Source organism: Acinonyx jubatus, chromosome D3 (assembly GCF_027475565.1).
Source record: "Acinonyx jubatus isolate Ajub_Pintada_27869175 chromosome D3, VMU_Ajub_asm_v1.0, whole genome shotgun sequence".
NCBI classification, from domain to species: domain Eukaryota; kingdom Metazoa; phylum Chordata; class Mammalia; order Carnivora; family Felidae; genus Acinonyx; species Acinonyx jubatus.
The window spans coordinates 69,788,881-69,813,925 of NC_069392.1; the positions used below are offsets into that span (position 1 = coordinate 69,788,881).

At 40.4% G+C, this 25,045-nt stretch overlaps 1 protein-coding gene across 2 annotated transcripts in view; it reads left to right on the forward strand.

The window, feature by feature from the left end:
* Positions 1-444: 444 nt before the first annotated feature.
* Positions 445-25,045, forward strand: part of DCC (DCC netrin 1 receptor) — a 1,130,837-nt gene continuing 1,106,236 nt past the window's right edge. For both annotated transcript variants that reach the window (XM_027068985.2, XM_027068988.2), the window contains exon 1: positions 445-1,293. In XM_027068985.2, the coding sequence (XP_026924786.1) occupies positions 1,203-1,293 (91 nt within the window). In that variant the 5' untranslated portion in view covers positions 445-1,202. The remainder of the gene's footprint in view (positions 1,294-25,045) is intronic.

The following is a 25,045-nucleotide window of genomic DNA, read 5'->3' on the forward strand; positions in this document are numbered from 1 at the left end:
AGAATTGTTGAGTGAAGCACTGAATCAAATCATGTCCGGAGAAGAGAACACAGACTAAATAAGATGTCTTATGAAGAGGACCCTAACCTGCTGTGTCAGGAAATAGTGGTCTGCATTTGTCCTGTATGTTTCTGGACATAGGTTTCCCATCTGTCCTAGAAGGGAGTTGGATTAGGCGATTCTTTCCAGATGAAAATTTCTATTTTAAATAATGCTGAAAGCAGAAAAGGAAATGCCCTGGCCCTCTGACCCAGTTTAAACACCTGTCTTGGTTTTACAGTCAAATAACAATCATTTCCCAAAGGTTGAGTGTCAAAAGGGATAGCTGAAAAACCCCAGACACTCAGAATATTCGCCGGCTCCATTGACAAAAGTGACTTCCCACGCTTTGCCCACAGAGGGCATCCCTGCTCATTGATATGTAGACCAGGCAAAGGCAGCTGCTGGAAGCCTCCTCCGACCGCTCTTTTTTCCCTTCACCGTCATCTCTCTGCCCCCACCCCCTTCCCGTGGAGTCTTTGCCTGATCCAGTGCGTTTCCCTCCAGTCTCCACATTTTCCCTTCCAGCCCTCCACTTCTCTGGATCAATGGATAGTACGGCTCCAACTCCCACCTCACACACCGCTGGCGGACACCCCAGTAACAAGTGAGAGCGCTCCACCCCGCAGACCCCTGCCTCTCCTCCCCGGGTCCCCTCGGCTCTTGGAGGGAAGACAAACAGCATCCCCAGATCTCCTGCGGATTTTTCTTTTTCAACTTTATCCAGCCTTGGACAGGGAACCAGCCTCGACCTTTTAATGCACAGCCCCGCCACAGGATTGCTTTCTATCTCCTCTTGGTCCCTTCTGGATATTCTCTTTATTGATGACTCAAGAACCCCGTGGAGAGCGGTTTTCCCTCTTCTTCCTCCCTCTGTCTCCTTGAGTTAGTTTTCTAAGGTTTTACCGGAGCTTGGCATCTCTTGGACCGAATGGAACTTTTCGCTGCCTCCTTTTGCTGCTGATTCTGTCAGTGGACGAGCAAAGAGGCAGAAGAGGCACAGGGGAGGTGGAGAAAGAGGTGGAGGAAGAGGACGAGGAGGAGGAGGAGGAAGCCGAAGGGGCTCGGCGCGTGTGTGTGCATGTGTGCATGCGTGTGTGAGTGCATGTGTGTGAGTGCCGCCACTGCCCAGGACCTCCGGCCCCGAAGGTGTTGGCTGAAATATGGAGAATAGTCTTGGATGTGTTTGGGTACCCAAGCTGGCTTTTGTACTCTTCGGAGCTTCCCTGCTCAGCGCACATCTTCAAGTCACCGGTAAGAGGTTCTTTCCTTTATTCTCCTCCACTGCCCCCCATGCCCCCTTTCCTTATTTCATCTGGGGAGTATTAGAATTGGGGTAGTGGAAGAAAGAGCAAGATAATCTGTGCTCGCTCTCCTCCCCATTTCCTCACAGATGATAAAAGACTGGAAGACTCCCCCCCCCCCGGGGGGGGGAGCAGAGGATGTTGGCGACTGGGGAGAGGGGTGCCCCTTTGCTCTTTTAAATCTGGTGCTTCTTGCATCTTTCGTTTTGCAAATACTTGAGTTGTTTTGGAGAGCTGACTGGCTGGGGCAGGGAGGAGGCAGGCGATGGGGATGTCGTTGAAAGGAATTGGGTTGGATCCTTAAAGCCTTGGAAACCTACCAAGAAGGAGAATTGGGGCAACAGGACCAAGTAGGGGAGGTCGTGGGGGGTGCTGTGAGGAAGTCAGTGTGGAATGTAGATGGTGGGGCTGAGAATGTGCTTCTGTGTGACTCAGGTTTGGATTTTCAGCCCTGGTGATTAAGAACTGAGAAGGGGACAGCTAATGTGTTTGGGCACTTTGGAGGAAAGGACGGTGGTGCCCAAAGAGGAACGGAGTTGCCAGGAGGAGGGAGGCATGTTTTATTTTATTGTATTTTATTTTAACGGTGAATGCAGTTAGCAAGCTAAGTCTCCATATATCTCCAGGATACTTCCAAACTCCAAATAATTGATATTCTGGGGAACCAGCCCTCTGGCCCTGACATTTGGCAAGCACAGTTTCTAATTAAAAATGTCAAAACTGTTTGGCGATTGGATTGGGTTCTAGCAGGGAGGGATGCTCAGGGCTGCTGCAGTCTCCTAAAAGGGAGCTGGGGGCTTCCATGGCCAGAAAAAAAAAGAGCAAAATGACTCATTATGATGTCCATTCTTTTTGTCGGGCCTCACCACAAGTGTAGATAGGCACTGGGGTACAGGAGATGGACTCGGCAGAGAAGGAGGGGAGAGCAGCCGGTGAGCATTCAATTCCCTTTGGAAACCACCTTTTCCCTTTTCTTTATCAAAAAGGAAAGGAGCCTCAGGCTGGGGCCAGGCGTCCAGTAAAAGCCCTCAACCCACGCCTTGGAAATTAACCCGGAATGTAATGTAAATCACAGCAAAGCCCCCTGCGTCCCTGGAGCCTGCAGCTCCAGCTTTCTTGTTCCTGCTAAGCGCTGCCAGGCCCAGGGTTGCGAACCCAGTGGTGAATGCGCCTCTCCCGTCGGCTAGGGATTCAGTCAAGCACGGGGCCAGCTGAACGCTCCCCAAATCCTGGCTCTGCCACACTCAAGCAGGAATCTGCGCAACCTCACCAACCGGACTCCTCACCTTCGTTTGGCCTGACAGAAGGAGCCGAGCGAGAGTGAGGAGTGTGTGTGTGGGAGGGGGGGTGGGGGCTGCGGGGAGGGGGGTTGGCCAGACAGAGTGAGCAAGCGCGAGGGGTGAGTGTGTGTGTGTACACGCAGGGGTGAGTGTGTGTGTGTGTGTGTGTGTGTGTGTGTGTACGCGCGCGCACGCTCACAGCCGCATCTGCCGACAGGCAGCCCGCGCGCTCCCTCCCTTCCTCCCTCTAGGCCGGTCCCCTCCTCCCTAGCTCCTCTCTCCCAGCTCCCAGAGCTTTGTCCTCAGCAATTACTCCCTCTGAAGGTGGGCGGGGGGGGCATCTCGCTGTAATGAATAGGTGTCTTTTTAAAATTCCCTCCTCACTAGACGCTAGAGGCTGCTGCAGGAGGACCCTTGTGCACAGAAGACAAGAGTTGCGCTCTCGCAGGCAGTTTGGGACGCCCCCACAGAAGGAGAGGGGAAGTTTAGAGGGGTCATCCTTCCTGGATGGAAAGTCTGCCAGTCTGGGCCTGAAATGCCTTGGCTGAAAACATTGCATTAGACAAAGGTGTGCAAAAATGGACAATGACGTTTTGTCAGTTACACTAAAATATTGTAAAGCCATTACCCAAGTGACTTTGGCAAGGGTGGGGATAAATGAATAGAGATTTGTATATGTTTTACGAAGATTTAAATTAGTTAAATATTCCCTTCCCCTTTATTGAAGTTTCTTATATAGAGAGTTGGGGCTGTACAGTATTACTGCTTTATTTTAATTTCAACCTCACTTCAACAGACAAGTCTATGCTTGCAAAGGCAGACAAAAATATACATATACAAAGGGATATGCCTGTGGATAGGTTTGCGGGTCTAAATCTTTAAGCTGTTCTGTACTTCTAAATTGTTGCTGTTATGTACAAATGAATTGTGATGCATTTTGCTCATGCCCCGGGAAAGTAGATGGTGCAGTTTTGGGATATTGCTAATTCACATCACTCTGGTCTTTGCTCGTTAGTCTGTTTCTCCTCTTCAGTAGCAGTTTCCCCTCTTCAGGAACATAGAAGGGAATTAATGCTGAAGAAAGCACAGTTCACTCCATGAAAGGACCAGTAGGAGGTGCCCTTAATAAGGCCAAATGTCTAGTTTACTGATAAGTGAAATTCTCATTCAGCAGGATGTTTCAAAGACTTTGTTGATTAGTAACAAAGGATTATGGAGACTAGCACAATAGCCCTGGATATTTTCCCACTTCCTAGATAGAGTCCGAAACTGCTGTAGATTTTATGAAATCACTGTGACATAACAAAGGGCATCTCTGAACAGTATTGGCATAGGATGGGGACGAGGTGCCGGAGGAGGGTGGTGGCTTTTCACGTGGCTTTTGTAAGATGCCACCTCCTTATATATTTGACTTGAGCCACAAGCAGAGGTACTAAGTAGAGTCTTGGGACCTCAGATGAGATGAAAACTTTAGATGCTCGATGTTAACGAATGCAATAGCATATATACATGTTAATTAGTTTTTCATATTTATGTTTGCGTTACATTCCATTGAAAACAATTTATGAGAGTCTATATAGTTTGGACATGATGAAATGAGGCTTTGCTGCCTCCAGTATCAGCCCTTCTAATCCCCCAACCATAGCAGATCAAGTGCCCCCATCTAGGTTTGCTGTTGAGTGAAGCATGACAGCACCTGAGGGTGCCTGAATGGCCTGGGTGTCCACTCTTCTGTGAGTGTGGCAGTATAAATCGCCAGCAACCTGTCATAGCTTCCATTTTCCACACAGCAGCCGTTACCCTCTGAGTTATGAAGCATGTGAAACAGCCACCACATGTGTTATATGTGAATATATTAGGCTTAGTGCATTTGCTTTAATGCTCTTAAAAGCTGGGCTGGCTTGAGCTGCTGATAGGCATTTTTTTCTGAGGAGAGATTTATAACTTCTCAGTGTGTATGACTTACATTTATTCTTTGGCAAGTTAACCTCTCAGCAAACTTCCTTATTGTTTTCATTGAAGAGGAAGAGCCTTAATCCTATCTAAATTCCTGAATGAAGCCCTGCTGAAAGTTTCTTGGGGAGTACAGCGTATTTGCAGGCTATAGTATGGTTTTCTCAGAAATGGGACACTTGGACAAGAGATTTGGGGAGGTAACTTTTGGGTGGAAGGGGGTATTTTTAATTTCTGGAGTGGGAATGAATGACACTGCATATTTCAGGGGAATCCCAGCACTCTATTCTCCAAAGCATCTTTTATGAGAAGGATTTTTTCCCTCTCTGGCTTGCGTTTCTGCTTTCATGCATCCAATAATCTAAGATTTCCAAATGCATGTGATTTGCTCCTAGAATGTTTTCCACTGCGCACACCAGGGTCATCTGGTACCATCTCCCTCCTTTGGAAACAAGCCCTGATTTAAACCTTGAGGTCTCAACCAAAACACTTCTTATCTTTCGGTGGTGCCACATGTTTACAGGCAGTGCTGACGTTTCTGAACACCATATTTCTTTCCAAGGCAGACTGGGTCCCGAGATTATATTTTAAAGCAAATATGCTTTGGAAAATTTGCCACCGTAAACTTTGCATGTCAGACTTTCTCCTCATACTTCTACCGGCCAGGGTAACTCTGTTAGAAAAGATTGTAGTAGTTTCTGGCATTTTCTTAAAGTAAAACACAAGCATACATACACAAAGAGAAGGGGATTTCTAACTTCCATATGCCTCCTTTTTAGATGTGTGACGTTAGGCTGAATTAAAATAGCGCTAATTACATAAAGACACTTCTGGAAACCACTGTGATTTCCCTAGCGAGTGAGCTCTTCTTACCTGGTTATATAGATCTTCCCGCTTTTGGTATATATGGCCTGTATCACTCTCAGGAACTTGCATCAAGTTAGGAACGCATTGCTTTGTTGTGGTGTTTGTTTCACAGCTACTAGCTCAAATGATACATTTTTGAGGATTAATCTACCTCATATGATAATCTCTTAGATGAGCTATATACGTAAATTTCAGGAAATCTTAGTTTGCCTATATAAAAAGAATAATGGCATAAGCTCAGTGAGAATTATTTGACTAATTAAAGATAAGAAGTCACTTGGTTCTGGAAACATACTGTAATCCCTAATGTAGATTGATAAATACTATATGCCTTTACAATTCATAAAATGTAAACGTGGAATCTTCTCTTTTATTCTCCCTGTTTTTTCATTTTGATGCTCCAGAGGAGGATTAAGAGTTTCATGAATTGTCACAACAGTTATGCCTTAATGAGTCATAGCCTGGGATCTCACTAGCTCTTGATTGAAACACACTGAATTAAATATGAATGTACTGCCTGGCCACTTGCTCTCCATGCTGCCTGCTAGTGGGCCCCTTGCTTCTCTCCAGCCTGTCTGTAAGAATTACGTAGTTCTCCTCTTGCAACTGTAAGGCATCAATACTGCCTCTCTTGCTTCAACTCAGGAGAACCTTTGTTACCATGAATCCAGGCCCCAGATCCACAGGCATGGTGCTTAACATGCTGTATTATACTTTGCAAGGTCATGAGGATTGCCTTCAAAACGAATTTTTAAATTCTCACGAGTGTTTCTTTTAGTGGAGAGTTAAGCTGTACTCTGAAGACAGCTAAGTAGTGCTCTTACCGTAGGAGACTCTGACTAGTAGCCTCTCAGCCAGTATTATTGGAGTTCTAGAGCTCATCAATATTAAGAAGATATAGAAGTGCATACTAGAAAACAGTAGGTTGTGCCAACCGGGGCATGCTGTGTTTTCAGGAGACTGTTACCGGGTTGGAATAATGTAAATTTCATTTTCTTTAAAGTTACTACTTATCTGAGGTCAAAGCATTTCTTAATGGTATTATAATATCCGTAGCATGCCACTGCCCCAAAGTGTTTAAGATCTTTTTCTTCAAAACAAGACCTTAAGTAAAGCACATGTTAAGCGTGTCAACAAGACAGGATGAACAATCCAGACTATTTTCCCTGTAGACCAATTAAAAAAAAAGTGCAAGATAAAATTACATGTTACATATGCCAAGTGGGTAATAGCAAAAAATAAAGTGTAAATTATTATACACCTTTATAATTGCAGCACTCAGGTAAATTACAGCACAATTTATAACCACACTTTTGCTTCCTCCCACAGTGGAGTTCTGATTCCCTATCTTCTATTTCTCTGGTTTAGCACCATACTAACAGCAGAAATATAGGTTGGCTGATTGATGATCAAAATTACTATAGTGCTTTAAAGTTCTTTGACAAATTTTAGCCTAAGGTTAACAAACCAGGCCCCTTTCACTCAACTGTTTAGCAAATATGTTTTCCTTAGTGGTTTAAAAATGCCCGAACACTGGTGATAAGATTTAGAAATATGTAGTAATGTGTACAATTAAGTATTCCTTCTTTTTCACTATTGATGGTAATTTGCCAATGGTAAGGCTAGTACATGTTGCTTTTTATAAATAGCTCCAAACATCCATGTTATTCACAGATTTCATTTCCTGGAGGGAAAGTTCAACCAGAAAACACACAAATCATTCCGTATTTATTGATCATATTTTTAAGGTCTATTATTATGACCTGACTTGAGTGGGAAAGTTTCTCTTCTCTGCTAAATTCCATAAGCCCAGTGCCTATAACTTACTTCTTATTTTCATGATGTACTTTAGCTTAATTTTACACATCCACATTCTGTGACTTCTTACTTGCTCAGTCATCTAGCAGTTTCCAGGGAGGAAGCCTCTTTATATCACTTGTGACTGATGGGACTTAACAAGAGTACGTGTTGCAATTTGGGCATTTTGCCCTTGTCCTTTGCTCCTCCTTTAAAGATTGGTTCTTGCTACAAGGCTCCTCTTGAGAGTATCTAGGACAGAAATGTTCCACTGAATTAATCTTTATGATGCGGTCTAATGAAAATACCAACTCATTAGTGCATTTTGACCTAACAGGGCTAATAGTACCAACATTATTCTAATATCTAAAATATTCTTAAATATGCTTTTAAATTTTTATAAGAGAACTAAGGAGTTAAACAATTAACATAAATATTATTTAATCAAGTCAGTTTTCTTAGTAGCAGAAGTTTCTTGTTAAATGTCAACATTTTTGGATTTACTTACTTTTCCATAGTCTTTAACAACTCTTTACTCACTTAGCTGTCTTTTAGGAATGTAGGACAGAATTTAATCTTTCTTTAATGGATCCAAGGCATCACTGTGACTCAGTTATTATATCATCTGATATTATAGCAGTGATTTCTGAAGATATTACATCATAGAGGGCTGTTTATTTTTCTGCGAAGTGGCCATGGGCTGCTGCCTTTGTTTTCTTCGTAGTTTTATTCCTGATTTATAAAATGCATTTTATCCACTTGTTTGTGTCTAGGTGGAACTTCTTCCTGTTATAAGATTTCTTCAAAATAGTCCTTTTCTTTTCTACTTTTGATTTGCTAAGACATAGGGGACTGAGTTTTGTTGCAGTTGTGTCTAAAGTAAAAGAGACTCTAAATCAGGATCTGAGTCCCTCACTAGAGGAAAAAAGAGCTAATTGGTTTTAACTAATGGGTTTGTAACATTTCTGAAATCCGATATTACTTTCGTTACCATTTTTCTTTATACGACATGTTTTTCCCTGTTAAATGAGAGTGTTGACTTCATAACTTTTAGTTATGTTACTAGTTTCAACATTATATGGTTTATTATGAACTACACAATACAAACAGTGCTTGCTATAATTAATAATATGTTGATGATCGTGATAACAGTAATTATAATGAAATAACCCATGTACCCAACAGAAATTTTCTTAATTTTATGTTAATTAGTTTCCTGCCTTCTTTATATATTTGCTGCATATGCATGCATCTTTAGCATGTTATTTTGTTTTGCTTGTACTTAACTATTATGAAGTAAATGTAATGTGTGTATTCTCTGATTTGCATTTTTGATAAACATTAAGTATTTGAGATTCATATGAGGGTGCATAATGTGGTATTTCAGTCACTTTCTTTGCTTTATAATATTCCATAATATTAATCATATCCTATTTAACTTACCATCGATGGACTTTTGAGAAGTATTTTATTATTGCCAGTAATGCTGTTATGAGCCTTCTTCTATGTGTCCTCAAGAACAAATTTGCTATCATGTCTAGGGTGCATATATAGGAGGAGGGACATACAAAGGACATCTAAGTCATAGAAAGGCCATCTTTACTTTTTGGAGGCAGTGACGAGTTTCATCTATTGAAACTCCCACAAGGAGCATAGGAAAATCCCCTTTGCTCCATGTCTCCACCAGTATTTAGTATTGTCATGTGTTTAATTTGCCCTCATCTGGTGGAGGTGAATTAGAATCTCAATGTGGCTTTAATTTGCATTTCCCTGATTAATAATAAGATGAGCATTCCCCCCCCCCCCATAAATTTAGTGGCCATTTATAGTTTCAGCAAGATAATTCTATGATTCTGTTTCTCCAGAACTGAACAACCATTTACTTTGGAGGTATCAATATTTTCGGTAGTCATTCTGCTTTTCCTACTAAGCAACCGTTTGCATTTAGGCATAGATAGATGTTATCAGTAGTCTGACTTTTAGTAGTATCATGTTGTGGCCTGATACTGTGTCATGCTTATTTTAGCACAGACTTTCCTTAAACACCTTCCAAATGAAAAATAAATCCTTAGCCACTGTAGAATTATTGGTTATCTAGAGCAGCTCTTGCCTTGTCAGTATCCTGCTTTATTCTGTTTGTTATGTCTTTGTAACATATCACTTACAAGGAAGCAGGATCCTGGGGCGCCAGGCTTAATTTGCTGACCAATTCCCTGAATATCATGAAACCTAAACACAACTGAATTGCATAGTTACAAGAACAGATATGAAGTCCAAGTTAAAATCCTTGGTCTGACCATTTGAACTTGGGTTTGTTTCTAGTAGGGTAAAATACGTAGACCCAGGATGATTGTTACATATGTGACTGTGGCTTTCAAACAACATCCACGCTCTTGTACCTCCAGAGTTTTGTTTGGGTTCATAATTGTTTCATCTGTTCCCATGGGGCAGCTAATGAAGGGCTCTGGATGAAATGAGGCAATAGATATGCTAGCAGTGGCTTTGCTGGTGTGCTTCCTCTGTGTTGACTCATTAGAGATGTGCACGAAGGCTGAGACATCTGAGCAGACCCTCTGGACCCAGAGTTCCCAAACCATTGTTGCCACATCTTTTCTCAGCCTCATGGGATCCCAGAAGAATATAAATTAGAAAATCTGCAAAGCTTTCCCTTTCATGTCTAATGTCTGGGTGAGGTTGTTCCCTGCAGGACAATTTCTAGTTATTTTTTCTCTCTGGTTTGAGACATCTCCAGGGATGATCTCCCTGTTTCCCTTGGGAAACTTTTCAGCAGCATATAAATTCTTAATGTTAAAAATTTATTTTGCACTCCATCCTAGATAATCCTGTTCTCAATATGCTTCCCATTGCTCCTGTCACTCAGCTCCCTGGTCCCTGTTTCTCCTTGTCAGTGGTACTCTGCCTCTTCCATGGGGAAGCCTGTTAGGTAGTTCTAGCCTCAAGTAATTCTTGGGTTCCCTTCTTAGTCTTTATTTAGCAAGACTATTAAATACTTTGTTTATTTAATCTTTCTTCCTACCCCTTCAGAAGCTTGATCATGTTTATTTTTCTTACCTGAACTCCCTCTAGTTTGTTTATATCTTCCTGGTTATCAAGGGCCCCCCAATTTAATGTTCTGTTCTAAGTAGGCTGTCCCGAGTCATATATTAGAAAGTACAGATTTAGTATAGTATTTTACTTATTATATAACCATCCTGTGAACACACATTTGTCTCCCTTCAAATTTGTGTTCTCATTTGTCAGATAGGACTATTGGTGCCTAACAAAATCATTGAGGTATCATAAGGATCAAATAAGATCAAGAAGTTGATTCAAGGGGCATCTGGGTGAAACAGCTGGTTAAGTATCTGACTCTTGATTTCGGCTCAGGTCATAATTCCCAGTTCATGTGTTTGAGTCCTGAACTAGGCTCTGTGCTGACAGTGCAGAGCCTGCTTGGGATTCTCTCTTTCCTCTCACTCTGCCTCTGCCCCTCTCTCTCAAAATAATAAATTAACTTTAAAAATAAAAGAAGTTGATTCAAGATAATAGTTACTAAGCATTTTCTATAGCTTACAGAGAATTAACAGAAAGTCTTAAATGTGTTTCTGCCCTCACGGGTTTATCATCAAATGGGTATGACAGGCACAGACGTAGCTAAATACTATACAAGGCAGAATGATGTACTCATTAAAAAAAGAAGCACAAGCAAAATGGGGCAGACTCTGAAAAATATTAACTACCTTGTTTATGCATTATAGCATTAATATATTTATATTCGCCAGATGGGCTGACAGAGCCAATTGATTCCTCTTTGTATTTTTAGGTTGGCCAAAACAAAAGAAAACAAAAATAAAAAGGAAGGAGGGTAAAAAGTTGCTACTCACATTTAAACCAAGCTATAGGTATGCTAAGAATGAAGATATCAGAGGTATTCTTGGTAGATCAGACAGCCTATTGCTATAAATACATCCCCAGGCTTCCATGACCTTCTCCTCCTTTATTTATTGAGTCTATGCCTGGCACTGTGCTAAGGCGGTGATGGAGTTTTGAGCCTACTGAATGGAAATGCTAACCAAATAAATGTATTAATCCACGGTTGCAAATGAGATAAGGCTTTGGAAAAACAAAAACAAAAAAGTTTTGTAGGTGAGTGACTCAGACTGTATATCAAAGAAGCCTTCCCTGAGAAAGTTGTAGTTGACATCTGAAGAATGAGTTAGCTTAAAGAGGGGATGTTTGAGAAGGGCAGGGAAGAGAATGGTCGGTAAGAAAAGTGAGTGCAAAGACCCTGTGGTGGGAGGAAGCATAGTGAATTCAAGGAAGATCAGTCTATCCAGGGCCAGGAGAACTAAGCATTTTAATGGCATAGCGGAGGCTGGACAACACTTTTGGATGCCCTCTCTCATACTCAATATACTGGTTGAATGGATTGAAATGAGTTCACGACAAAGACCTTTTTCTAATCTCAGCATAAACATTTAAAAACGTAAGTAGGGATGCCTGAATGGCTTAGTCAGTTAAGCCTCCCACTTTGGCTCAGGTCACGATCTCACAGTTTGTGAGTTCGAGCCCTGCGTCAGGCTGTGTGCTGACAGCTCAGAGCCTGGAGCCTGCTTCAGATTCTGCGTCTCCCTTGCTCTCTGCCCCTCTCCTCCTTGTACTCTGTCTCTCTCTCTCCCTCAGAATAAATAAACATTAAAAAAAATAAGCAAATTACTTAGGCAATCTTTGCCCTGATTTTCTTATTAATTATCAAATAAGAGTTTATGAACCTATCCTATGTGTCTAGAAATACCTTATGGGGTTGTGTGGACGTAACTAATGCAATAAAGGAAAGGGATTTAGAAAAGTATAAAAGACTAGCAAATGCAGGTGATTATCGATAAGCATGTGTAACAGGCTACTTTCACTTGGAAAGCTATCACTCTGCAGAGGGAAACAGAACTTTACCTGTTCTGTGCAGGTAAGAACAGCATGAGGAAACTTCTTTCACTATGGCCTCCTTTCAATTGTGTGCTTCATCACTCTTGGTGAATTAAAAAGAACTGAACCTAAGATTTTTTTTTTTCAGATTATTTTCTCACTATGCTCCTTTCGTATACATTCTCTCTCCAATATTATTTCTTAAAAACATGGATGAGTGTTCTCTTGGCTTTTTTTTTAAAAGTTTATTTATTTTTGAGAGAGAGAGAGAGTGCAAGCAGGGAAGAGCAGAGAGAGAGGGAGACACAGAATCTGAAACAGGCTACAAGCTGCCTGCACAGGGCCTGATGTGGGGCTCAGACTCACAGACTGTGAGATCATGACCTGAGCCGAAGTTAGACGCTTAACTGACTGAGCCACCCACGCGCCCTGAGTGTTCTCTTAGCTTTAAGTTACAGCTCATATAGATGTGACTGAGCTTGCAACATTTCCTCTACTGTCGCAAGTTGCAAACGAGTCACTGCACAGCCCTGTGTGTGGTCTTTGGTCACGATGAGAGGTAGTGGAACGTAGGGAGAAAAGCATGCTGGTGAGTGGACTTGACCTTGATCTCCCTATCTGTGAAATGGAGACAAAGGCAACCTCTCTTTTCCAACTTTAAGTTGGGCATAAATCACTTCAACAGACACAAAATAACTAGTGTAATCCCAACAATAGGTGTTCTATAAATGCTACTTTAAGTGTTATCTTAATATGAGCTAGGTTTATGCTGGGATTGTCTTTATAAATAGAAAATTTCACAGACATGGGCAGGCCACCCTAAAACCCACCTCAATTTTATTGTTGTAGTTGAAGATTTTAAAGACGTAGAAATAAAATATGATAGACTCTCAACAGCAGTTTTGAAATCCAGCCCATGCTTTGTTTAGTGGGCCAGGGTTTAGCAGGCCGTGGTCCATGCCTTTGCTGCAGTTAGAGGCTAACAAGTTCAGCTGAGTTAGACGTGACACAGCACAGTACTGCTCAAATCTGGTGCCGTGTAACACCGTGTGTGGATTCCTCATCCAAATTAACCTCCTCCATTGGCTCTCTCTGAGTAACCACATCCATTTCCTGCAGACTCATTGATTCTGGCATCCACTCAGCATGAACTTTTGGAAGTTAGTGCTTGCTTGGTTAATGTGTAGTGCTAGGTATAATTTGTCCCAAAGGTCTTCTTTCTGGAGGAGAGGCTGTCAACTTGGCTGCATATCAATGCCCAGCCCTAGGTCTTACCAATTAACTTAGACTCTTAGAGATGAGGCCTAACATATAAGAAGTTATTAAATCTCAGGTGGTTCCAAAGGGCAGCCAAGTTTGAGAACCAGTATCCTCGGGCCTTGCTCTTCGAAGTGTGATCCATGGACGGCAGCATTTGCAACTCCAGTAAGCTTTTGAAAGAAATGCAGAAACTTAGGCCACACCCAGACCTAGTAAATTAGAATCTCTGGTGACTGGGAAACACTGCCCTAGGAGTGGGGAAAGTACTCTTGCTCTATTTCTTTGTAAAAATCTAGTCAATGGGGAAAATGCTCCAGCCAGACTGGGTGAGTTTTAGTTACTTTGAAGCCTCTTTGGGGAGCTTTGACTTCAGGAGCTGGTCTTGCAATGGTAAATGATGCCAACATCAAAGTCCTCTGCTTTGTGGTTCAGTGGCTAATATATTTCTCGAAGGCTGTGACATATTTCATTTTCCTTGAGATGAAAAGCCCTTGAAAATGCTCTTTAGGTGTCCCATCTGCCTTTTCCCTTCTTTTCTCATCAGTGCTCAAGAAGAAGGTACATTTTAAAAGGGTCTGCCGGTTTTCATTCTATATGGCCACCCCCACCCCCATCCCCTTTCCTCCTTCAAAATGCTTAGGCTCAGGAAAAAAGGCAGTACTTGAAAGGGACACAGGGGCCCTGGATCCTTCTTCACCCCACCTCCTCTGCCTCTCAAGTCTGATGCTAAAAACACATATGTGCTCAAAGTAAGACTGTGAGGGGCGACCCCACGATGAACCTCGCCTTGTGACTGGGAACTGTCTTCAGGCCGTGAAACAGCCCAAGTGCTCATTTGCCTGGGCTTATGTGGCAGGGGAAGGAGGGCATAACTGAGTTTTTTGAAGAGTAAAGCTTTACAGATGGATAGCTCAGTGCGAGGTTTTGAAGTTCTTGCTCTGCACTGCTGGCAGACAGAGGAGCTTTAACTGGCCTGCCTCGAATCACACTGTACAAGAGGAGAACGTGGGGGCTCAGCTGTGCAGATTAGAGCAATCTGAATGAAAATCACTAGTGTTCCTCCTGGTAAGAGAAGTTTCTGCTTAGCTCATGAACTGTAGGCCCTTTTCTGTTCCGTGTAGAAAATGAGGAGGGCTTTGTGAAAGGTTATGTAAGGCTGCTGGTTCTTTTCGCCCCTAGAGTAAAATTCTATTCAGAGAGGGATGACACGGCCTCTCAAGGGGGGGAAAAGTGTGATTCTGACCCTACAGCTTAGAAGAGATAATTTAATCATGTTTTAAGAATTAAAGGAAGAGAGGAAGAACAAAATTGTAGGCAGTGAGAGTGGGGCGTACGAAAAGAAATAGGACTCTCAGAGTGCATCACAGCCCTGGTCCTGGTCGTTGCAGCATTTATAGGGTGCCACCTGTTCTCGTTCTTCTGGAACCGAGCGGTTTCCCTGGAAACAGGACTTTTAGTATTAACAAGAAGACCGGCCCAGGTTAACTGGAATGGTGGGTCACCCTAAATTAGGTACCTGACGTGGGGAGGAGAGTGGGGGGAATTTTTAAGGGCTTTCAGCAGCGCCGTGGTGCTTTAGACAGCACACAGCCAGAAGGAGGAAGAATTTGGGGGTGCACCAGGACATACTAAGGGGAGCTGTTCCAGCAGCCCAAAGATGGGTGCCCGTTTGGAGGTTTAGAAATGACTGTGTCCTTGGACATCATATTTGACTCATCCAGTCCTTACCTTCTAACCCTATGCTAAGGTCAAAATTGATGTCCAAAACGGAAGGTGTGTTTTTGTTTTTGTTTGTTTTATTTTCTTTTGGTCAACTACCTGGCCTGGGCTGGCCAGCTACCTGGGCCGAGGAAAAAAACAAAAACAGAGCAACAAACAAAAACAACTTGTCAGAAACAACTTATTTTCAATATCAGGATATGTTTTAGAGATAGTAGGATGATGTATTTGTTGGAGAGATAATGTCTAAGATTTTGTGCTTCATTGTGCTGGGTCATATTAATCATTCAATAAATACCTGTTAATGAATTGATTTCCATATAATGGTTATTCTCAAGTTAATTCTTCATGGAATCTGAAGTTATTCTTGTGCACAAGCCAAACAAAGCTAAGAATATGTTAAATTTCAGAGTACTTTCCTTTTAACTATAGAAAAATGTATTATTTCCCTCTCTCCTTTTTGCTTGCTTTTTTCCCTTTACATGACACTATTACCAATTTGATGGTAACATTACAGTGTTCTTGTGAAAAAATCTAAAATCAAAGAAATCTTGCAAATTTTAAAATGCTGATATGTGGTGTGATGTGATGTGTATGGTGTGTGGTGTGGTGTAATGAGTCTATAAAATTCGCTCTCATTAAGCTCTGTTACTAAAGCAGTTAGGGCATTTTTCAGCTCACATGTATGAACGTGGTACGAAATAAAATAGGTAAATAATTATTTCCTACATAATTCTATCAGAGATAGGCTCTCTGTTTTCCCTAGAAGAATTATTCCTGAGGATTGGGATGAATCAAAGAATTAAAATGCTATTTTTTTAGAAGTCAGTGGAAGCCAGGACAAGATGATGGAGGTAAGAGAGTGCCCCTGAATGAGAAGGTCAATACTTTGTGTGTTTCAGTGCATCAGTCAAGCAGGAAAGGACCTCAGCAGTTGTTTAAGATGACCCTCTCATTATACTGATGATCAAACAGAGTTCCAGAGAAGCTAACTGAGCCCCCAAATTACAAATCCCAGAATGCGTGCATGGGACTGAATCTTGGCTCTGCCGAGACTTAACTTTTTGACTATCATTATGTTTCAGTCCTCATCCTTAAAACTGGGAAAACCATTGCTGCATGGGTTAATGGTTGTTTTTTTTTTTTTTTTTGGATTGTACTTATTTTTTATTATTTTTAATTAAGTTTTTATTTTAATTCCAGTAGAGTTAACTTACAGTCTTATATTAGATTCAGGTAGATAATATAGTGATTTAACAATTCTATACCGTGGGGGTTAATGTTTTAAAAAATGCATTACTCAGAAGGATTAGCACAATTCTTGACAAATAGTGAGCACTAAGTTATTGCTCTGTGTATGCATTCAATCAGCAGATGTTTATTGAGATCATGCTTGGTTTACCACATTTGGTGGCTCCTACAGTAGTTGTAAAAAGCATATAATGCACTGCCATTGTTGTTATAGAGTTAACAGAATGCTTGGGGAAATAAGACTTAGATTAAATAGGAAAAAAAAAAAGATAAGAAAGAGCAGATCACAAGACCGTATACTATTAAGAACCAAATGAGTGAGGAGTACAGGTAGAGTACAGGAAGAAGAACACTGTTAGAAAGACTTCATGAATGAAAAGCAACTGAGCCTGGTAGACACACTGATTAGAAAGGAAAACAGGGCATTTCTTTGTGGACACTGCTCTTTATATGTTCAGGCTCTGGGCAAAAAGTGGAAGGATGGGGAGCACTTCACTTCCAAGAGCCAGCCACTCCCTCACCTCAGGCACTGGTTCTCATCACCAGCAGTGGCTCCTTTGTTCTCTAGCCTCTTTCCAAATGGATTTGTGATAGCCTAGGAAAAAACAGGAGAGAAAAGTAACAGGATCACCTGAGGAGTATATTTGGCAGCATAAATAATGTAATTTTAGAATGAAGAGGTTTTGCCTGCAAGGCTTTACCTAGTAATTTTAAGGAGGTCTCAGAAGGACAAGTTGCTCAGGAGAGGACACATGCTGTCACACACCACATTTTTAACTCTGAGATCTAGTGGCTGAGAAAGCATATTTAGGCCCTTGAACTGATGGAATAAGCGTGTGCTAGAAATTAATGTTTCCATCTTTTTCTTTTTAGCACAGCTTTAAGATGTATAGGAAGCTTTCGCTCAGGATGCCAAAATCCTTTATTACTAATACATGAAGGGTGTTAGCTAGCCCGTAAAAGGTTTTCTGTACATCTTACAGCCAGAGGGCAAGTAGCCCAGCTCAGAATTTGCAGATTAAATAGTTCTTCTTTTGTTCTTTGTACCAAAATACTAAGTCATGTAAGGTTATGATAATTAATAATTGATAAATGCTGATACGCTGTTTCATGTTAGTCTGGTACTTAAATTTTCTAATAGATTCCATATCCATTGTCTAAATTCATCTCCCATTACCTCTAAAAAGTAGGCAACGTGCTTAACCTATGTTTTGTGAGTGGGTTATGAAGATTGGTGGTTACTTGTTTAATATCACACAGAAGTTACCAATTCTATAAGAAAAAACCAAGTTTTCTGACTGAATCCATTACTCACTAGTATGTAACTGCCACCTTCCAAAAGCAAGAGCAAAACAAAAACAAAAAAAGCAAGGCATCCCACTTTTTTGTTTCCCTAAAATGCATGTACTTAAAAAAAAAGATATCTAGTACCAAAACCTTAATTTTTTTAAAATTTTTTTTAACGTTTATTTATTTTTGAGACAGAGAGAGACAGAGCATGAACAGGGGAGGGGCAGAGAGAGAGAGAGAGACACAGAATCTGAAACAGGCTCCAGGCTCTGAGCTGTCAGCACAGAGCCCGACATGGGGCTCGAACTCACGGACCGCGCGATCATGACCTGAGCCGAAGTTGGACGCTTAACCGACCGAGCCACCCAGGCGCCCCAAAACCTTAATTTTTAATAGCATTCTCCAATAAAAGGAACAAGAGTCCCTTGGAGAAATGGCTGATTCTAGGACTTAGACTGGAAATGTTTAGTCTGAGGCATCTAATAGTACCAGAGAGTAAGGAAGTTCTTTAAAAGAAATGCCAAACCTACAATGATAGAGAAGGTCAAAAGGACACAGGAGCTAACTGAAAGCTCTCAATAGCCAATGCTGGAACAAGTTTTCTTTTTAAAGATTTTATTTTTAAGTAATCTTTAATCCAACATGGGACTTGAACCTATATCCCCAAGATCAAGAGTCCCATGTTCCACTGACTGAGCCAACCAGGTGCCCCTGGCCAATGTTGGAGCAAACTGAGCAACACAATAAATCAGGTAATTTTACAAAATGAACGTCCATGAATTCATACTGCTATAAATAAATGATTGAATGAATACATGGGAGAGAGTAGACAAATCTATGCAGAAGAAGTCCACATAATTCATATAGACAATTCACCCTCTAGGAGGTGGAGAATTACCCCCACTCTTTTCAGCATGGGCTGTGCACAGTGACTTCTTCCAAAGAGTACAGTATGTTTATAAGGGGGAGGAGGGCAGAAATTTTACAGAGGAGAAACCTGACAAACACTACCTCAGCCAGATAATCAGGATCATAATCAATAATGATAAATCATGTTAGTAGCTTATACCCCGTATGATGTGATTAGAATGGCACTTCATCTCTGTGATTTCCCCCCGAACCCCCAAATCCATAACCCAGTCTAGTTTTGAGAAAAATAGCAGACAAACTCTAATTGAGAGACACTCTACAAAATACCTGACCATTGCTCTTAAAAACAATCAAACATAAGAAATAAGGACAGTTGGAGCACCTGAGTGGCTCAGTTGTTTAAGCATCCAACTTCAGCTCAGGTCATGATCTCACATGTGGTTCATGAGTTCAAGCCCCGCATCAGGCTCTGGAGCCTGCATCAGACTCTGTCTCCCCCTCTCTCTCTGCCCCTTCCCCGCTCACACTCTGTCTCTGTCTCACTGTCTCAAAAATAAATAAACATTATTATTTTTTTTTAAATAAGGACGGTCTGGGGGCACCTGGGTGGCTCGGTCGGTTAAGCATCCGACTTCGGCTCAGGTCATGATCTCACGGTTTGTGAGTTCGAGCCCCGCGTCGGGCTCTGTGCTGACCGCTTAGAGCCTGGAGCCTGTTTCAGATTCTGTGTCTCCCTCTTTCTCTGCCCCTCCCCTGTTCATGCTCTGTCTCAAAAATAAATAAACGTTAAAAAAAATAAATAAATAAAAATAATAAATAAATAAATAAATAAATAAATAAATAAATAAAGGTCTGAGAAACTGTCATTGCTGCAAGAAGCCTAAGGAGATGGGATGATGAAATGTAATATGCTATTCTGTGTGGGATTGTGGAACAGAAAAATGACTTTAGGTAGAAATTCAAGACATCTAAATAAAGTATGGAGTTCAGCTAATAATAATATGTCAGTATTGGGGGGCCTGGGTGGTTCAGTCGGTTAAGCATCTGACTTCGGCTCAGGTCATGATCTCACAGTTGGTGGGTTCGAGCCCTGTGTCATGCTCTGTGCTGACAGCTCAGAGCCTGGAGCCTGCTTCGAATTCTGTGTCTCCTCCTCTCTCTGCACCTCCCATGCTTATGCTCTGTCTCTCTCTCTCAATGATAAACAAACATTAAAAAAAATTAATAAATGTCAGTATTGATTCATTAATTTTAATAACTGCCATATCAATGTTTTATTAATAATAGGTGAAACTTAGCATGAAATATGTGAGAACTTTCTATACTATCTGCACAATTTTCCTATAAATCTGAAACGATTCTAAATTTTTTTAAGGTTAAAAAATACTTGTGTTGCTTAAGAATGGAATGCAAGGCAGAGCATTTAATCCCACTAGACTTGTTTCTTCCTCTTTAAAACAATTTCACTCTTGTATGGTTATTATGAGAGTTAGTGATGATGTTTGTATAACCCTTAATGTCTCTGTACGTTTCTCAAGGTGTAGCGGCAACAGCACTACTTGTATGTGTCTTAAAATGTGAATGTACAGGCTCCACCTCATATCACCTGAACCAGAGTCCCCGGGCAGCCCAGGAGGGGCTAGGAAACAGCATTTTTAGCATGCCTTCTCCATTATTCTTAGGCACACTTAAGTTTGAAAACCACTGTACTTTGCTGTGTATTTTCTTAAAAATTAATCATGGTAGTTCTCTGTGGAGCCAGTCTTTGAACTCAGGGTCTGATTTTGAATCAGGTGGATTGAGTTTAGGTCCTAACTCTAGAACTTTCCAAATGGGAGAGCTAGAACAAGACACTCTACCTTTCTGTGCTATAGTAAAAGCAGGTTAAGGTGATGAGAAGAAACTTGAGTCCATAATGACTTCCTTGAGCAGCAATACCATCTTGAGACAGTTCTCTTCTGGACTTCTTGTTAATGTGGTAAATTAAACCTCTATTTGGTTTTAACCCATCATAATGGGGTTTCTGTCATGTGCAGCTCGTCTCAGTCCTAACTCCCGTAGGCTCTCATATTGAGTTACTTACTCCTCACAATAAAACATAAGGAACTGACATTATGTCCTTTTGTAGGTGGCAAAAGTGAGACACCAAGAAGTTGGATAATTTTTCCATCATGGCTCCATGCTAGTAAATTGCAGACTTATGATTCAAATCCTGCTTCAAAATACATGTTCTGAAATCCATGCTGTAATTCCTAGATAAATAGTAGTTACTATTATCATTTTATTATTGTTGTTATTTTATAATATTCACCTTTCCTTACAAATAGGCAATGTTTCCTATGAGCCATTTATTATTTAGACACTTCTAGATTATTGAGTATCTAAATAAAAACTCAATTTTCTGTTAATCGTTTTCAAATGTCACAGTTTTCACTAACAAGTTATAAGACAGCTTCATGCACTTTAATTTCCTCTGAAAAGAAATTCACTGCCACCTTATAAAAGACTAACATTCAGGCTACAGCTTTGGAATGCTAATGCCCTACCTTAACAACCAGGCTAAGCTCTATAAGTCACATATGTGTTGTGATTTCTCTCCCATTGTAGAGTAAGGAAATTTCACATAGTTTTGATATATCGTGTAAATTAGGCCAACAGAGTGCTGTGCTGTGTCTTCATTAAAATAGGAGACGGTAATAATGCAACCATGTAGCGTGGTCTTGCAGCCTTTGAGTTATGAACATTCAATAGTATCTCCTTACTTGTGCTTAAGTTGGCATTTGTGAGCAGCATATGATCAATTAATCAATAACCCAATTTTCTGTTAAAGAGATGGTGCATCATTTTTTTAAAAAATCAGGGACCATTGTATGATTTTATGAAAAGAGCTGTGTCAGCAAGGAAACTTGTTTGAAAAACATTGAAAGCCTTTATTTGAGGATGATGATTTTGCTTAACTAAGCCAAAAGTGAAATTGGATACAAATGTTCAGTTCCTGAACCATTTTATTATTTTGCAACTGCTAGAAAGCAAAGTACCAATTTGGGATTGCTGGTAAGAATGCATTGTTTTTACTCATGATTAGATATGGGTAAGTGGATTCATCTATGAAATGCACAGTGAAAACTAACTCTAAAACTTCAAAGTTCAAAACTGATGGATTATATCTTATTTCTTACAAATTTTGAAGTGTATATACAGCCACCTAACATGTCTCACATAAAGTCTAGGATGATAGAGCTGATAGCCATGCAGACATGAACACCTGGCCTTTTCAAAGTGTTGTGTACACTTATATCCTTATCTTTATTATAATTTCTGGCTAAAAATATCTGCTCATTGTGAAAATCCAAATATTATAGAAATGGATGAGTTAGATAAAGAAACTTCCCCATGACTCCATCCCTCCAAGGTAAGCCATTGGTCATCGGTTGTGCTCAGTCATTTGTATCTCTTTTTCTACCTGCCATATAATTACTCAGAATTGCGGAGATATGTCTTTGCATCCCCTTAAAATATTGAGCTCTGTTTTATTTTTAACCCATTAAGCAAATAGATGTGAAAGCAACAGCAAAACAGGAAACCCAAACATCTGCTTTCTCATTGAGAGGACATGCTCAGGACGAAAATCATCTTCACTTCCAAGACAGTCAAGTACTATCTTCTCTGTTCCATATGCAAGGAAATAAGTTAGCTTCCCGTTCTCAGAAATAGCTAACTATCTTGTAACACCTTGCCTCTCAAACAGTTGCCTGTGCTCCAGCAGCATTAGCATCACATGGGAGCTTATGTGAAATGCAGAAACTCAGGCTTCAGCCCAGATCTGCTCATTTAGGATCTACATTTTAACAAGTTTTCTTTGTGATATGAATGCAAGTCAAAGTTTGAGAAGTACTGTTCTAGTTCTAGTATGCTTCCTACTAAAACCTGTATCATATTCTAAGAGCTGAGGTTGCTTAAAATTAGCAATGTGTCACCACAGCTGTTTCATGTGACTTCCAGATGTGCTCCACAGGACTGCATTTTTGCTCATCAAATAATGTCAAGATCAGAATAAGTATCTCAGGGCATCTGTCCTCTTCATGAGGCCCTTCCATGTATTCCTCACGTATACCTCTGAAGTCTCAAGGCAGTCATGTCCACAGTGGTTTGAAGAATTATGGTTCTTTTTCTAATATATATATTTTTTACTAGTCATGTACAGCTTGGTCATTTTGCTAATACACATGAAGGCTTACCCCAATGAAACTATGAGCTGTGTGAAGAAAAAGACCAAAAGTATTTTTTCTTTGCTTCAGTCCCCCAGTTAGTACTTGATTATAGTAATGATGATGTAATAGTGCAGAAAACACCAAAGAAATGATTGATGCTCTTACCTTGGAATGTAGGTGGAAATAAATGTAGGTTAGCTTTTTCTGCTAAGATAACTTCATAGGAAGACAGTGCATTAAGCCAAAGATTCTATCACCTCTCTGTGGGCAGAAAAACAAAGGCATTGCTAGTTTTCTCTATTTCCTCTCATGACCAGGGTACCTTTAAGTCTTCATTTCTCTTTGATTTTTGAATATCAAAAGAAATGTACACAACATTTCTCTTTGAATATCAGATATTCAAATATCAGAGATGTCTTCTCTTAATGTGTAGGAATTAATTACCCTTTTCTTTGGCACCTTAACTTTGTCTTATTGGCAAGTAGCATCCAAGGGGCCAATCAGAATGAAACTGAAAACATCAAATCTAAATATTATTAGATGGTGAAATGGTAATGAGAAATAAGTTGTGAAATGATACAAGGAAATCTTCATTAACTTTAACTTCAACATATTCTCCTTATTCAGATCACTGTTCCTTTTTGGTTAACTAAGTTACCATTGCTAGTCCAGCATTTAAATGGATTAGATGATGACAAATGTTATCTGGGGCATTATAAATGCAGTAACCTTGAATGATGGGTCATCCACTGCTTGAGAAATGTGGTTTTCAGTTAGAACTTAGATCTCTACAATTCAAGCAGTCTTGAGACATTTTGTTTGGTTGTGTTTTGTTTTGTTTTGTTTTTTGTTTGTCTTGTTTTGTAGTATAATCAGTGAGAAACATCAGGTTAACAAAATTTTGTCTTGGGTTTGTTGCAGAAATATTGGGGAGGAGGCGAAATCGTATCTCACCTTCTGTCATACCACTAACTTGACCTGTAAAGATGATGAATATCAAAGAGTAAAACTAGAAGGCACTGAATTTTCTTTTTAATGAATCAAAGTTGAGTTTGGTATAAATAATGCATTTGGGGGTATTTTTCATGGACTTGTCCACCTCCTAAAAGTGTCAGGCCTTGAATTACTCTAAGCTTGAGATGTGTGGTTTGACTATTCTAGGATACCATTGCTTTCTTTCCAGGAACAATGTAATTAAACCCTTGAGTGAATGAAGAAACATGCCCGTGGCTGTGCATGGCATTTTGATTTTGAAAGTCTTTGCCTACTTGAAGCTAATCTATTTTAGGATGGAAAGGTCAAGCAATATCTCGAAATCTGGACTGCTAGACCCAGCCTCTGAGATCCTTTCTTCAAATATGGCAGACCTGTTTGTAGAAGCTTGGCCATTCCCATGAATGGGTAAATGGTGGTTTTCAGTTATGTTAGCTCCATGAATCCAATCATTTCTGCTTCCCACAGATCGTTTGATGGTTATGTTTCCTACCAGGAGCTAGGATGTCATTGCTCTTGATAACTGGTTAATTTCTTCCTTGAAGTTATGTCAAGATCTCCCATAGCACGTCTCTCTATCCCCTAATGCTAAGCATTGGTTGGTTATCTGTGTGAAAACAAGATCATGGGCAAGGGTAGAAAGGGTTAAATTTATAATAAGTGAGCTTTCATAAATTGCTAAAGGGAGGCTAGGGAGAGGACATTTGAATTCCATAATGGTTTTTACATTTAGCCCATAGTGTTTATGGTTTTCTCTTAGCATCTAAAACCTAGAAGTCTGTTTTGGGTGTGTGTTAACCTTTCCAACTAAGAGAATCAGAAGAAAGGAAAATGGAATGTAGTAATGTTATCAAATGCTAAAGAAAAAAAGCAAAATCTTTCCTTATGTTCTTCGGTATGGGTTGGGGGGAAAGGGAACAACATTAAATAAAAGACTTTGTTCTTTTGGGCTCCTACATTAAAACAAACAAACACGTTTACTTAGGTTGCTTTATATATTCCTTTCTAGGGATTTATTTCGCTGGTTTACAGTCTAATAGGATACACAGAGCTCATCATGAGGTCTGTATTCAGACCAGTTTCAGCTCAGACCAATTAACAAAATTATGCAATCAATTGGTTCTGTTTCTATTTGTGGGACTCTTACATTTTGAAATGAGAACATGGCAGTGGCAGTGAGGTTCACAAGGACACCCTTCAAAAATCCCTCATTCTCTTACATTGCACAGTCAATGAAGAAAATGTCACATTTTCCTTCCTTTCAAAGTTCTTGACAATTATTTTTTTG